Here is a 13206-nt window from a genome sequence, read left to right as displayed (position 1 = left end):
CACCTTTTAAATTTTGTTTTTCCTTCCCCATATTAAGGCCAATGATGGCGCAATTATTATGGAGTTGTGGGGACTTTTCCAGTACCTTTAACGTATTTGCTTCTAGAAAGGAAGTGCCGCAGACACAAGGTAACCATTCTAAGCTCAGGTGTAGTACCATTCTTTTGTGTAACTCAGAGCGGGAGCTAGAGGCATACGTTCAGTATATATTTAACAACACTTTCCCACTACTGCCTTCACTTAGGAGACTAAAATTATCGTGCCTTTCTAAAAACAAGGACACCAAAGAAGTCACAATCTGATGAGATTCATTCTGTCTTTACCTGAGCGACCACCTAGGGACATAAGGCTTTTAAAATAGTGAGGAGAATCCTTTGTTCTCTCAGGTTCCATTTAAAGGGAAAGTGGGTCGAAGGGCTTCCCCAGGGAGAGGGAAAAAAAGAACCAGGAACCAAACCCAGGGGAGTAAGAGATTTCACGGCCACTACTATTCCCACCCTCCCAAAGAAGTTAATTAATTCTATTTTCGGGATGTTTGGGGGAGGGGGGCCGCAGGATGGAGGGGAGCACTGGGGAGCCCATTCTCTGCCACCATAATCTCATTCCCAAATGTGGCTCAGACCATCTNACGGCCACTGACAGCTTCTCTGAGCCAGCCTTGGGCAACTGAGCCAGCACTGTAGGCATCTGTGTTCCCCAAAAGGTGTGTCCCAGCCCAAGTGCGAAGTTGGGCATTTAGACCTGCAAAGCACAATTAGAGCCAGTCAAAGCAGCGAGTTACAGTACCTTAAGAAGTCTGACAGACGGGAGGAAGGCTGCATGGCAAAGCTTCCGGATGGTCCAGTTTAGGGGACGAGGAGCATCAGTTTGATTCATGACCCCTTCCAAATTCCACCGGGAAAACCAAGAACTGCAAGCCTGAGCAACGCCTAGAAAACAGACGGTCCCCCACGGCCTCGGCATCCCATGGTCATCTCCACACCTGCAAATGCCATTAGGGCAGAGGCTTCCTGGAACTTGGGAGACCAGTCCAGTGGCTTTGCCTGAGCCACCGAACCTTCTTAAGAAAGCCACCTCCCCTCTCCCTGCAGCCGTGCTCATGCATACCAAATGTGGCTGAACGGAGGCACACTGCCTGCTGCTCCGGGGAGGGGATGCACCGTTTTGAAGAAGGACAGCCTGCACACAACAGTCTGTGGTCGCAGTGAGAGCAGCCTGCTCGGAAAGCGCGCTCGCTTTCCGGCTCTCCTCCCAGTAAACGCAAGTCAGGCGTTGGGGGAGAACCCGGGCCATTTGCTCCAGTAGCTTGCTTTGGGGGGAAGCCAGGAGGAGAGAGCAAGAGGGAAAATCAATAAATCCAGAACGAAGGAACTTGCACTTTCTTGCACAAAGCATCTTTGAGGGGCTGGAAACTGGCACGGGGGGAGGGGCCAGGGCACAGAGCGAGAAGGGATGCCTCCAAATGTGAAGGTGAACACTTCCCCTTTGATTTACGTGACATCTTAAATGGAGAGCTATTGTAAAATGGATCCATAGTAAAAGAGACCTCTGTCATGTTCTGGGGTTTTTATTAACTGTGACCGAAGGTCCTCGCCCTGATATGCACAGCATGTAGATGACAGATAGGCTGACCGCACAGAGAGAGAAGCAAACTAAGAGACAGCGGCAACGGCGAGTTATTCTTTCATAGAAAGCAGTGCAAACTAATTTATGTTTGGCTTACCTTTTAGAAATGGCAGTTTCTAAATCGGGGCTTATATCTTCCTGGAAAGCCACTTGATACTTTTTCTCTGCAACAAAAGTTTAACCCTCAAGGTGCCACACAGGATGCTTTCTATAAAAGATCAAGTTTCCTCAAATGGGGGTACTGACCCCCATCATTTTCTAAGGATGGCAGAGAGAAAGAAAGAGAGAAAGAGGGGAAGAGGGAGGGAGGGTGGGAGAGAGAGAGAGAAAGGGAGNGACTGCATTAGTGTGGTTCAGGCTCCAGTGGCCAAAGAGAATAAAGGAGAACTTTCCATTTGAAGGTAGAAATTGGATAATATCACTATGGTAGAAATTGGTCAAGTTCTGGTGGTTGGGAAGAGGAAGCTCATGTCACAACCAAGTGTGAACTTGCCACATGCCCTCCAGGCGTCAGACCTCAGTGGGTGTAGTTGACTGATGGCAGCCAAGAGAACCCTCACATCCTTATGGGATTGCCATCTTACGTATTTTCCCTCTTTAAGTCCCCCTCCATGACTACACCGATTTTCCATGTCTAATTAAATCGAAGAGATTAGTAAATCCTAGCTCCACAACTTACACATCCTGAAGCAGAACTAGACCAGGGCAGAGCAGATACAATGAGACCCTGCTATAATTCAGAATTTGGGGTTTGAATCCTCCCTCAAGCAGAATAAATACCTGACACATTGCATTCCAACACTACTTCCCTCGCAATGATCCTGCGTTAGAGCGCAAAGGACACTTGCAGAAAAATCTCATCTAGTGGTGGAATCCAGACCACTCGCTTGCCTTGTAGAAAAGTCAGCATCTGATTATTTATCACTGTAATGGGTCCTCCATGCAGCTGGTTCCTTTTCTATCACCATCCTATTTCCACAAAGGATTAAAGATAATTTTGAAATGATAACAGCTAACACACATACGTCAGGCATTGTGGTCAGCATTCCAAATCCACTTCCAAAGTTCATGTCATCAATAGCCCTATGAAGTAAATGCAACGGTCATACGCCCACTTCAAAGATTAAGCAACTGAAGACTTGAGAAACTACCAACAGGCCTAAATCACGTAACTAGTAAAACCAGAATTTGGATCAAAACCAGGCTGTTAGACTCCAAAAACAAGCTTTCTCTTCTTTCTTCTTTCTTCCGCACCTGAGGGCACCTAGTGCCTCAGTGTTCTGGTTATTTAACTATGTAAGAGCTGAGCTACAAGCCCTCGGAAAAGAAATGCTCAGCTAATTTCAGGTCATTTCTCTGGTGTGATGTTGATGCCGTAGTGAACAACATGAATTGTAGAATCAGGCTACATGGGTCAAATTCTAATTCTGATCCTGGCTTTGGGCATTTTACTCACCTGCTCTGTGCTTGGAAGTCCTCATCTACAAATGGAAATAAAAATGAAAACACAGCTGAGGTTTGTGAGGTTGTGAGGACGTCATGAGCTGCTCATGAGCACTCAGACCAGTGCCTGGTACCGACTAAGTCCCTTCTGCCAGGATCGCTCTTCCAGGAAGCTTGTGTAGATGTTGAGGGAGGAAGCTGCTGGTAATTTCCATCCAGTATGCCTGAGTGTACGCATTTCTAGAAGCAGATAGTGAAGTTGAGCAAGACAGATTAAACCTCAAGGTCTCCTATAAGTTACCATGAGTTTCATAAATGGGGTAAAGAGGAAGGCAGGAGCCTTTAAGGTAAGGATGGGTTTCCTCAGGCTATACTAGTGTGCCATTCACCAGACCTCAAGGTGTGGCCTTAAGAGAAGCTTTGAGGCTCCAGGCTCTCTGAGCTATTAAATGCTGGGCAGTGGTTTCCCTGGGGTTGTGAGAAGTCTGTCCCCAAGAAAATGCCGAAACATGCAGTCCCCCTCTCGCCTGCTCCCTCACCGCTCCAACCTGTTCAGGACCCCACAAAAATGACAGCATCACTCTGAAAACTCACAGCCTTTGTTTGATCCTCCTAGCCCCTTTAAGTTTTAGTGAACAACTTTAGTCAAAGAGAATAGTTAGGAACACTGCAGAACAGGATTCTCAGCCCTCTCTAATGGCAATTAGAGAGAAGCACAGAACCTCTGGAGGATTGCTTTGGAGACCATGCTGCAAGAGAGGTATAGATCAAAGGAGGCTGGCAGCGCCTGAGAGGGGCTTTTCTTCCATTGGTGGAGTAGTTTGTGCCAGAATTGTTTGCTATCAAAATGTTTCAAGCAGAGTTCTCAGGACCCTGCCCCCTTCAAGAAATGCAATTTTTGCATGGAATGTTGCCTTCCTGGCTTTCAAGAAGTCTAATGAGGAAAGAGCTGAGCTGATGTTAGCCTCTCCTAAATCCAAAATGCTTGTTTACAAATTCTATGAACGTGGATGTTTACACATCCACAGAATTCTGGCAGGCTTAAAAATCTGACACAGCAGGGCATCTGGGTGGCTCAGTGGGTTAAGCCTCGGACTTCGGCTCAGGTCCCTCGGACTTCGGCTCAGGTCATGATCTCACAGTTTGTGAGTTCAAACCCTGCAACGGCTCTGTGCTGACAGCTTAGAGCCTGGAGCCTGCTTGGATTCTGTGCTTCCGTCTCCCACTCACACTGTTTCTCTCTCTCAAAAATAAACATTTTAAAGAATTTTTTAAAAATCTGACAGGACACGTTAGCTTTCAGTGTCCTAACAAATAGCAAACCCAACCCATCAAATCTCTGCACTGCCAAGTCTGCCTTTGAGCAAACTATTTCTCCTTCATGCTACATAAGCCCACTTCCGAGTCATCATCTTTGCATTTCCTATGTAAATGATGCTAAATTTAAGAATCATGATAAGGGGAAAAAAAAGAATCATAGTAAGATTTGAGCTGTCTCATGTCTGAACAATGAGCCTCAGTATAGACATTCTGCATTTCTTCCTTTTGAAAACCATGTTCCTTCTCTTTACAAGAAAAAAATCTAATCTCATGGCACCCTCAATGTACCACTTTGCACACTCTTTACCTTTACATCCTTTAGATATAAAACAGGGCTAACCCATGAAAACCTAACAAAATATCAAGGAAAGGAAACAGTGTCTGGGTAGTTCTGCATTCCAAAGCCTCCTGCTAAAATGTATTTCCTACAGCCAACACTCAAAAAAGGCTCTCATGTATTTTTCACAGTATATTTTAACGTTGACATTCATAGGTATCTGGACATTAGTTGAACATATATTTTCAAGCTCTAACAGTAAACAATGTACAGAAATGCAGAAAAATGATATGCAAGCATCCAAGAGAAATAGCACGAACAACCCCAGTCAGTGGTAAAGCCTTTGTAAGTAATTTCATTTACCACCGTATTTTGTAATATGAACTTCCTACTCGCTTTATGATTGCCCTCAGGTATTAGCTCTGTTGCATTTGATAATTCAACATCTTTATCAGAAAATCATTTATGTTGTGAACCCTGACAATGTAACATCCTTACTTAAACAAAAATCTATGCTTTTCCCATTTCTTCCCTTTAACCACACTCAGATACAGTTATAATGTTGTTGGGAATTTTTAGATGCTTCTACAATATTTTCCCAAATAGTAAATCTCTTTATAGATTCCCTTGATACTGAACAGCCCTCAATTTATGTTCTTCTAATAGATGAAATACCTTCATTGGAAAGAAAAACACATTACTTTTCCTTTTGATACCTTTTATAGGTAATAGATTCTAAAATACATTAAAATCTATTAAAGTAAGTGACTCACATTTATAGCTTCAATAGCATTTTTTCTGGGTAAAATGGCATGACCTCAGAATTAGACTAGCTGTGTTCTCCATTTCTCCCTAGTACTGAGATCTCTCCTCACTTCCCTGACTGCTGTCCGGCCTTTGCACAAAAAGTTGCAGCGACAGGAAGTGGGCGAGGTTTTGAGGCCACGCATTCCATGGTTGGACAGCTCTAGTGGACAGAAAATCTCTCCGTCCAATTTCCAAGGCAAGTTTCTCTTCCACAGAATGGCTTTCCAAGTGTACAGACAAAAGGCTCCCCTTCAACCTCTTCTCCACACTAGACAAATCTTAGACTTTTACCCCATCTTCACATGATGGAGTACAGTTATTGAGAAACAGTGTCTAGGGGGAAAGTGTCTATTGTGTCATAAAGGAGCTTTAAATATAATAGCGTCTAATCCTCTTCAATTCCTTGAGTCATTTCTCATAAAGTTCCTTTAGGGAACTTGAAATACAGTGGATACACACACAGATACACACACACTCTCTCCCCAACCTCCAAAGTGAGTGTGCCAAACAGAAACTCCGCAGCAAAGTGGCACCTGAAACCTGAAATGCTGTGTGTTTTACTTTTTCGACCCTGACTCATCAGGGACGTTGTGGTCAGCCTGGCTAATGAAAAACCCAGGTTGTAACAAGAAACAGGTGTGGACCACTTGTGCCTCCTCTTCTGTATCTTTATCTGCTTGTTTTGAAGTCTAACTCATTTCAAACCCCTCTTACTTAGCCACATAGGCCTGGACCAGGTACTTAACCTACCAGCCTTGGTTTCTATGCCGTAAAATGGGGTCTACATTAGTTTCCACATTGAGGTTTTTGTGATGATAAAAAACTAGCACAATGCTTATATAGGAAACATACGTTTAAATGGAATAATGGTTATGATGATTATTGTTATTTCTTTCGCTGGCACCATTGGCATAGTGCTTAGGAGCACAAGCCATACATCCAATGGTCTGGGTGTGAACACTGCCTTACCCCTTTCATGTACCTCTGAGCAGTTTCTTAACCTCATCATCACACATTAGTTTCTTCATCCACAAATTGCAGATAATTATACCACCTATGCCAAAGGAATACTATGAAGCTGAACGGCTAATACGTATGGAGCCCTTAAAAGAGAGACCAGCACATGGTAAAAGTTCAAAAAAAACTGGCAGTTGAAATTATCAATATCAAGTTCTACTGTTCTGGAAAAGCAAAGCAGAACACAACTTCTTCATGTCCTCCTTTGCTTCCTCCAATTAGAAGATAAGTGGCCAAGAACACAAGAGAGGAGACCCACACAGGGCTTTGCTGACAGCTTTCCTTTCTGCAGCTGAGGGGATCACAGATTCCATTCAGAGAGTACGTCCCACTTCAGAAAACCCTAAGGCATATAATCAGCTTCTGTCTCACCAAAAATAGAAACCCTACAGACACGCATACAAAAATGGGAAACAAATATTCAAAGGCCAAAAGCTAAAATACATCCTCATTCAAGCTTTGAAAACCTAAAACTCACACTTACAAAGGGCATAATTTTGTGTATGATTCTGAAATTTTCATGAGTCCATGGAAGCGTGTTAAAAATATAAGAATTTCTACAAGAAAAAAACTATAAAAAATGGGGTGCCTGGGTGGCTCAATCGGTTAAGCGTCCGACTTCGGCTCAGGTCATGATCTCGCGGTTTGTGGGTTCGAGCCCCACATCAGGTTCTGTGCTGGCAGCTCAGAGCCTGGAGCCTGTTTCAGATTCTGTGTCTCCCTCTCTCTCTGCCCCTCCCCTGCTCATGCTCTGTCTCTCTCTGTCCCAAAAATAAACTATAAAAAGAAACAAAACTTTAAAAGTATAAGAATGTGAGATATGCATTTCTAAACCAATTAATATATGCCTTTTTCTAATATCTGCAGTGCTATTCATTACTGTAGATGTTCTCTACTCTAAGCCTAGATCTTTCTCCCTCTTTCTTTCTCACGCATGTGTGCACATACACATGTAGAATACAGTTATATAATTTTCTAGTATGAAACCATAAATCTGACCAACTTGATCAAGAATTCATGAATGAATACTTTTTGGGAAGGGGATTTTAAGATATGTATCTCCAACTAGTGTTTCAATAAATTGTGTGAATTGGGGGAAAGCTGAGCATTTCATTGGTGACAGTACAGCCTAAGTCAGATCTTTTAGTCAATGGATGCTTAAGTAAGACACAAGTTCAAGCTCAAGCCTCACATACACTTTCTGAAACACCATACGATGCCCATCCATGAGAGTCAAGAACCTGCCCCAGCCATACAACACCCACTTCTGCATCTGAACTTCTGACACAAATGGCGAGCATTGGTTGAACCATAAGGTCCGCTCAGATGGGAAACAGAGACACATGCTGTGGTATGGAAAATTCTGAGAGGTAGTTCTGCACAGCAGAGGATTTGAATGAAGAAAGCTAATGGAAATCATACGTGCCATCTATTTTGATCATCCTTCTGTAAAACATATAACTGCTAATGTTTACTCTGATATCATTTTCAACAACCATGAACCTTTCATTTTTATCTTGCCTAACAGTAGTGGCAAGAATTACATGACTTTAGCTTTTCAGAGAAGTTTGTTTGGTTTTTGTTTTGGTTTTCTCTCTCCTGCAGAGATACAAAATAAATGAAAACAGCCTGGATTTTGAAATCAGGAGAACTGGGTCTGAATCCTCATTCTATCACTGCTCAATTCAAATATCTTTTATGAATCTTCATCTTAAAAAATGTCATGGCTAATTATAACAATGGTACAGTGGCTAATTATAACAATGTTATGATGATGATTAGTAACTTTGAACATGTACCATGTGCTCTATGTACTAAGCCTTCTAAAGGCATCGCTCTTTTAGCTATTACTACAAACCTCATATTTAGAGTATGGGTAATAGGTGAGGTAGTAGTCTCAGGGAACCATGGACTCAAAGAGATTAAGAAATTTACAGGCATACGGCTGGTAAATGGACTTGAATCCAGGTCTATGGTTCTGTACTCTGTTTATCTGATTCTGTAATCTGTTCCCTTACCCACTACAATATGCTGCCAATTAAAATTAAAAAGAAAAAAAAGACAAAGACTTATGCCAAGTTTCCTGTGGCTTTCTAAAAGCATAGTAGTATTTGATCACTAACACAGTCAGAAAAGAGGCAAAACGACTCAGTGGATCTAACCTTAACATCAAAACCCTGCAGAGCACAGAAGAACCAAGGGTCTCCCAGTGGCTCTGGGTTTCCACATTCCTCTTCTCTCCAGTTCCATCCGGCTGGGGAAGCCTGCCCTGGGCAACAAGCTTGCTGAGACAAAGATTTATCCTCACTCATTTAGTATGCCAATATACAATGCAAGTGCCTGGGACACAGTATTTATTAAATGGAAAAATGAATGCTCCTGAAAGACTCCCATGATTCTTGTAAATGTGAGTTAAATTCCTTATATATACAAATACATTTAATCCCTACTGTTCTACTTTTATACCCTTCTGTATTTTCCAAATGAGGAAACTGAGGCACGGAAAGTTAACTATTTGCCCAAGTTTACACTGTAAGTTTCAGAGCCATACTTTTCATTCACATATAAACTCTTGATATACTGTATACGGTTTTATAACAAATAAAAATATTTTTAAGGCAACTGAGTTTCAGAGACCTTGGTTAGCTATCTTATAACCCCATGATCATTCTTCATTACTGAAAAACCACACTCTCTCAACTACTTATTAGGGCAATAGGAGGTTGCAATCACACAAAAGATGCACTCGGCCAGAAAACCTGATAATTGTCATAGTAAGGAAAGACCAAAGTTATCTATGTAACCATATAAACCAAATGATGAGGATTCTTCTGGGATTCCTGACCTTTCTATGAAAATAGGCAGAATATCTAGAGAAAAATATTATCAAAACTCTACTACTGACCTGAAGCTGTTAAGTTAGAAAATGAATATGACGAAAAATTTGATTAAAAATAGTTTCTCAATTGGCTAATGAATCAGATTCTGACTGTTGCTATTGTAAATCCACCAAAACCATCTACAGGGGCCTAATGGATACGTGCACTGGTAGAGGATATCTGGTTCAGTGCATGGGAATCCCAGGTGGGGAATATTCCCCAACAAGAAAGCAGAGATATTAATAAAGGGAAGACTACAATGTTCTGTAGTACCTGGCATTATCCCAATGGGAAAATCTTGGGAAACTATTGTTTCAGGAAATAATAGGTAGATAAAGCTTTAATGTGTGCACTTTTTCCTTGTATGCTGATTAAACTCTTTGCATGTAAACTGCTGGCTACAGATCAAAATGAGATAACGATCAGTTCTGTTTTATGAAAACACCCAAGATTAAAACCTATCCAGTCAGTCCCATGAACAAGACCAACCAATTCTCCCTATGGAGTTAGGACAACTCCATTCCAGCTCTTGTTTAAATCCTTTTTACTTCTCAGAATTTGTAACTATTTAATTGGTTGGTTGGTTGGTTTTATTTTGTACTGTTTTGTTTGGTTTTGGTTTCAGTTTTGGTTTTCATCTACTACATGAGTGTAATTCCCATTAGGGTAGTTAGCCACTGTATCTTAGGTCCTCTGGAACATCTAGAACTTGATAGAAACTCAACCAAAATTTGGTGACCCAGACAGGTTTGCTGTATCCTTTCTTTCATGTCATTTAAAATTATCTCCTAGTGTCTAGTGCTTATCTGCAAACTGGTTGGAACATGTACTGTTTTTTGCCATGCCTTTTTGTTCCCCCAAATGCTAACTCCACTGCCTTGAGAAGTGTAAGAATTGCTTATTTGATAACAAAAGATTAACAAAAGGAGGATGTTCTCAGACTCTTTTCTGCTAGTAGAGATGATGCTCTAAACACAGAAGGATTTGGAAAAGAAGGAAAAAGGAGAAAAGAGTGTGGATACCAGAATTTGGATTTGAAAATAACTCATACTAGAGAATTCTATCCATTACCCCTTGTGGTAAAACAGTCTCAAACCTCTGGCCCATCCTCAAACATCTCCCATGATGGCAACTCATGAGGGGCTTAACCTAATTTCAGAAAAGGCCTTCATGAAAGCAATCCTCTATTTTGTATTAAAGGCACATGTCCTTTTCAAGAGGCTAGGAAGACCGACCTACACATCTGCAATCTTAATTAGAATGATTATGACAATAAAACCAGGAACTGATGCTCATGCCTCACAAAGTGATTTTTCACGCAGATTAAGGTTTGTTACCCATAATGATGCTGAAGCATGGCTAAGGAAGGTGTTATTATTAACCTTATTTTACACATGAGCAAACTAAGAATCAGAAAATGTAATGACTTGGCTAAGGTCTCCAGGCTCAGTATCTCATACTTTTCATTATGCCCATGGCCTGCCTCTTCAGTCCAGGGTTAATTTTTGGAGTGAACCACACACTCAATATTCAAAATATGTTCTTTAGAACAAAATACAGCATATACAGCAGCATGGATACATCTCAAAATCATAACACAACTCAAGAGAAGACAAAACAATAGTGCCAAAAATCAAAGCAATGGTTGCCAGGGATATTTGGGGGATGGAGCTGACTGCCGAGGGACACAAGGAACTTTTCAGGGTGATGGAAATGCTCTTCAATTGTATGTAATTGCTGCAATTCATCAAATTATACAGCCAAAATTTGTGAGTTTTCTGTAGGTAAGAAACCTTGAGAAAATCTATTTACTGTTTTTTTTTGTTCTGATTGCGAAAGAATAATTGTTCAATACAGAAAATTTTGAAAAGTCCCCAAAATATAAAGAAATCAAACCATAAATAACTATTGATGTGATTTTTGAAAATTTATCAAGTATTTTAGGAATTGGGCTTTACCTATAGCTTAATAAGATTATTGTATCATGAACTAATCTCCATGTTATTGAATACGCTTAGAAGATACAATATTACCTGATTATATAGAATTCTATGGGTTATTCACTGCAAGATAATCAGCCTACTTCCATTTTTATTGTTATAAATAATACTATTAGGAATATACTCAATTACACATTTTTGTGCACATCTCTGATTATTTCCTTAAGATACAATTTAGGATGACGGATAATTGGCTCATAAGGCGTGAATATTTTTTCAGGCTCTTGATACGTACTTCCAAATTGCTATCCATTTTACATGCCCTTCAGCAATATATAAAAAATGTCCCTATTACTAAATCATTGACAAAACTAGTCATATCATTAATTTACATTAACTTTTGGCCAAGTTGATCACAGAGAAAGAAATATCGTGCATTTATTTGGTAACTTATAAATCTCCATTTTTCCTGTGGCCATTTTTAATTCTTCTAGTAAATTGCTTCTTCTTACGTCAGTATTTTATTTTTCTCATGAATTCATAGCAGTTCTCTTAAACTAAGGGAATTGTCGTATGAGTTGCTAATATGTTTACAATTTTCTATTTGTCTCTGAATTTTGTTTTGTTAGTTATAAGAAATTTTTTACATTTACACATTCAGATCTAGCAGTCATTTATTTTGTAGCTCTAACTATAGATGTTATGCTCAAGAAAGGCTATTGTCGACCCAAGTACAGATCAACACCTGCTTATATATATTCTTATAGCTGTTCCATCAGAACTCTCAGCTCCATCTTGGCTCTGTTCTCCTTCCTTCCTGACCTCATTATTTTGCCTACTATGAAAGTCTGTGCACATGTGTGTCTAAAAAGCTCTCCCTTTCATTTTAAATATTTTGACTAAAATCTCCATGCTGACACTTAACCAAACTGCAATACTCTATTACTCTTTTTATTATAGTCCCATCCAAATGGTGTGATAACATTCCTTCAACAGCAACTGTGAATACAGGGACCCATGATATCATCGACAATCTGTTCTGAATGAGGCCTGTTGCTTCGTATTTTCAAATATTATTAAGGGCTCTTTCTTTCTTACAAACACTATCTCCATAGAGGGAAGAGTCCAGCTGCCTTGGAGTTCTGTCATCTCAGTGTCTGATAGATGCAATCCTGCAACAGTCAGTGTGGCAGTGATCTCTGCCATGAGACATACAGGGAGAAGCAGTGAGTGAAGTGAATGGCATCGTACTGGCCACCCACTGAATAAACGAATCTAAGCCATGAGAGACTAAAGATCAGAGTCAATACCTTGAACTAAGCTCTATGGACTGGTAGCCAGAAAATAGAGAACTTCTGCTTCTCAGAGCTGTCAACTAGACACCAAACCAGTTGGGGGATAATCCAATTTGAACACTCACTAAACCCTCACAATAGTAAAGACAAGCAAGAGGCAAACAAAGAACAGTCAACTAAAGGAACTCCTCATAAATACACCTTATAAGGACATACTTACCTCAACTACAGTGTTCTGGTATTATTATGATAATCTTCAGCATCCTAGATAGACATGACTGACTCCTCAAGCATTCATCTGGAGCCAAAACTTATTTTTGGATTCAGAAGGAATCTTCTGTTTGCATCTTGTCCGTACACTGGACAGCAAATTCTCAGCCACTCTTCACCTCCCTAATCCCCTCTTCACACAAATCCTGCCATCTGTTACCTCCAGTTCTCTTTGAGGGGTTAGGACAGAGAGAAGGGTGAGAAGCAGAAGCCATGGAGACAGGATTACATGGAACGGGAGTAGGTAGTATGGAGGCCAAGGGAGCTGGATTTTCCATCACATGTACCACTAAGTAGTGGTGTGAACTCTGTCAGGGCACTTCGCTCCTCCG

At 40.8% G+C, this 13206-nt stretch overlaps 1 protein-coding gene across 1 annotated transcript in view; it reads right to left on the bottom strand.

The window, feature by feature from the left end:
* The window catches only part of TRPM3 (transient receptor potential cation channel subfamily M member 3), a 494196-nt gene extending 493233 nt beyond the window's left edge, over nucleotides 1-963 (bottom strand). Inside the window, exon 1 of the mRNA XM_077759293.1 lies at nucleotides 787-963. Within this exon, the coding sequence (XP_077615419.1) occupies nucleotides 787-963 (177 nt within the window). The remainder of the gene's footprint in view (nucleotides 1-786) is intronic.
* Between the last annotated feature and the right edge of the window lie 12243 nt (nucleotides 964-13206).

This window comes from Crocuta crocuta, unplaced genomic scaffold (genome assembly GCF_008692635.1).
Source record: "Crocuta crocuta isolate KB4526 unplaced genomic scaffold, BGI_CrCroc_1.0 scaffold41, whole genome shotgun sequence".
In the NCBI taxonomy this organism is placed as follows: Eukaryota; Metazoa; Chordata; class Mammalia; order Carnivora; family Hyaenidae; genus Crocuta; species Crocuta crocuta.
This window is presented reverse-complemented; position numbering and strand designations above follow the sequence as displayed.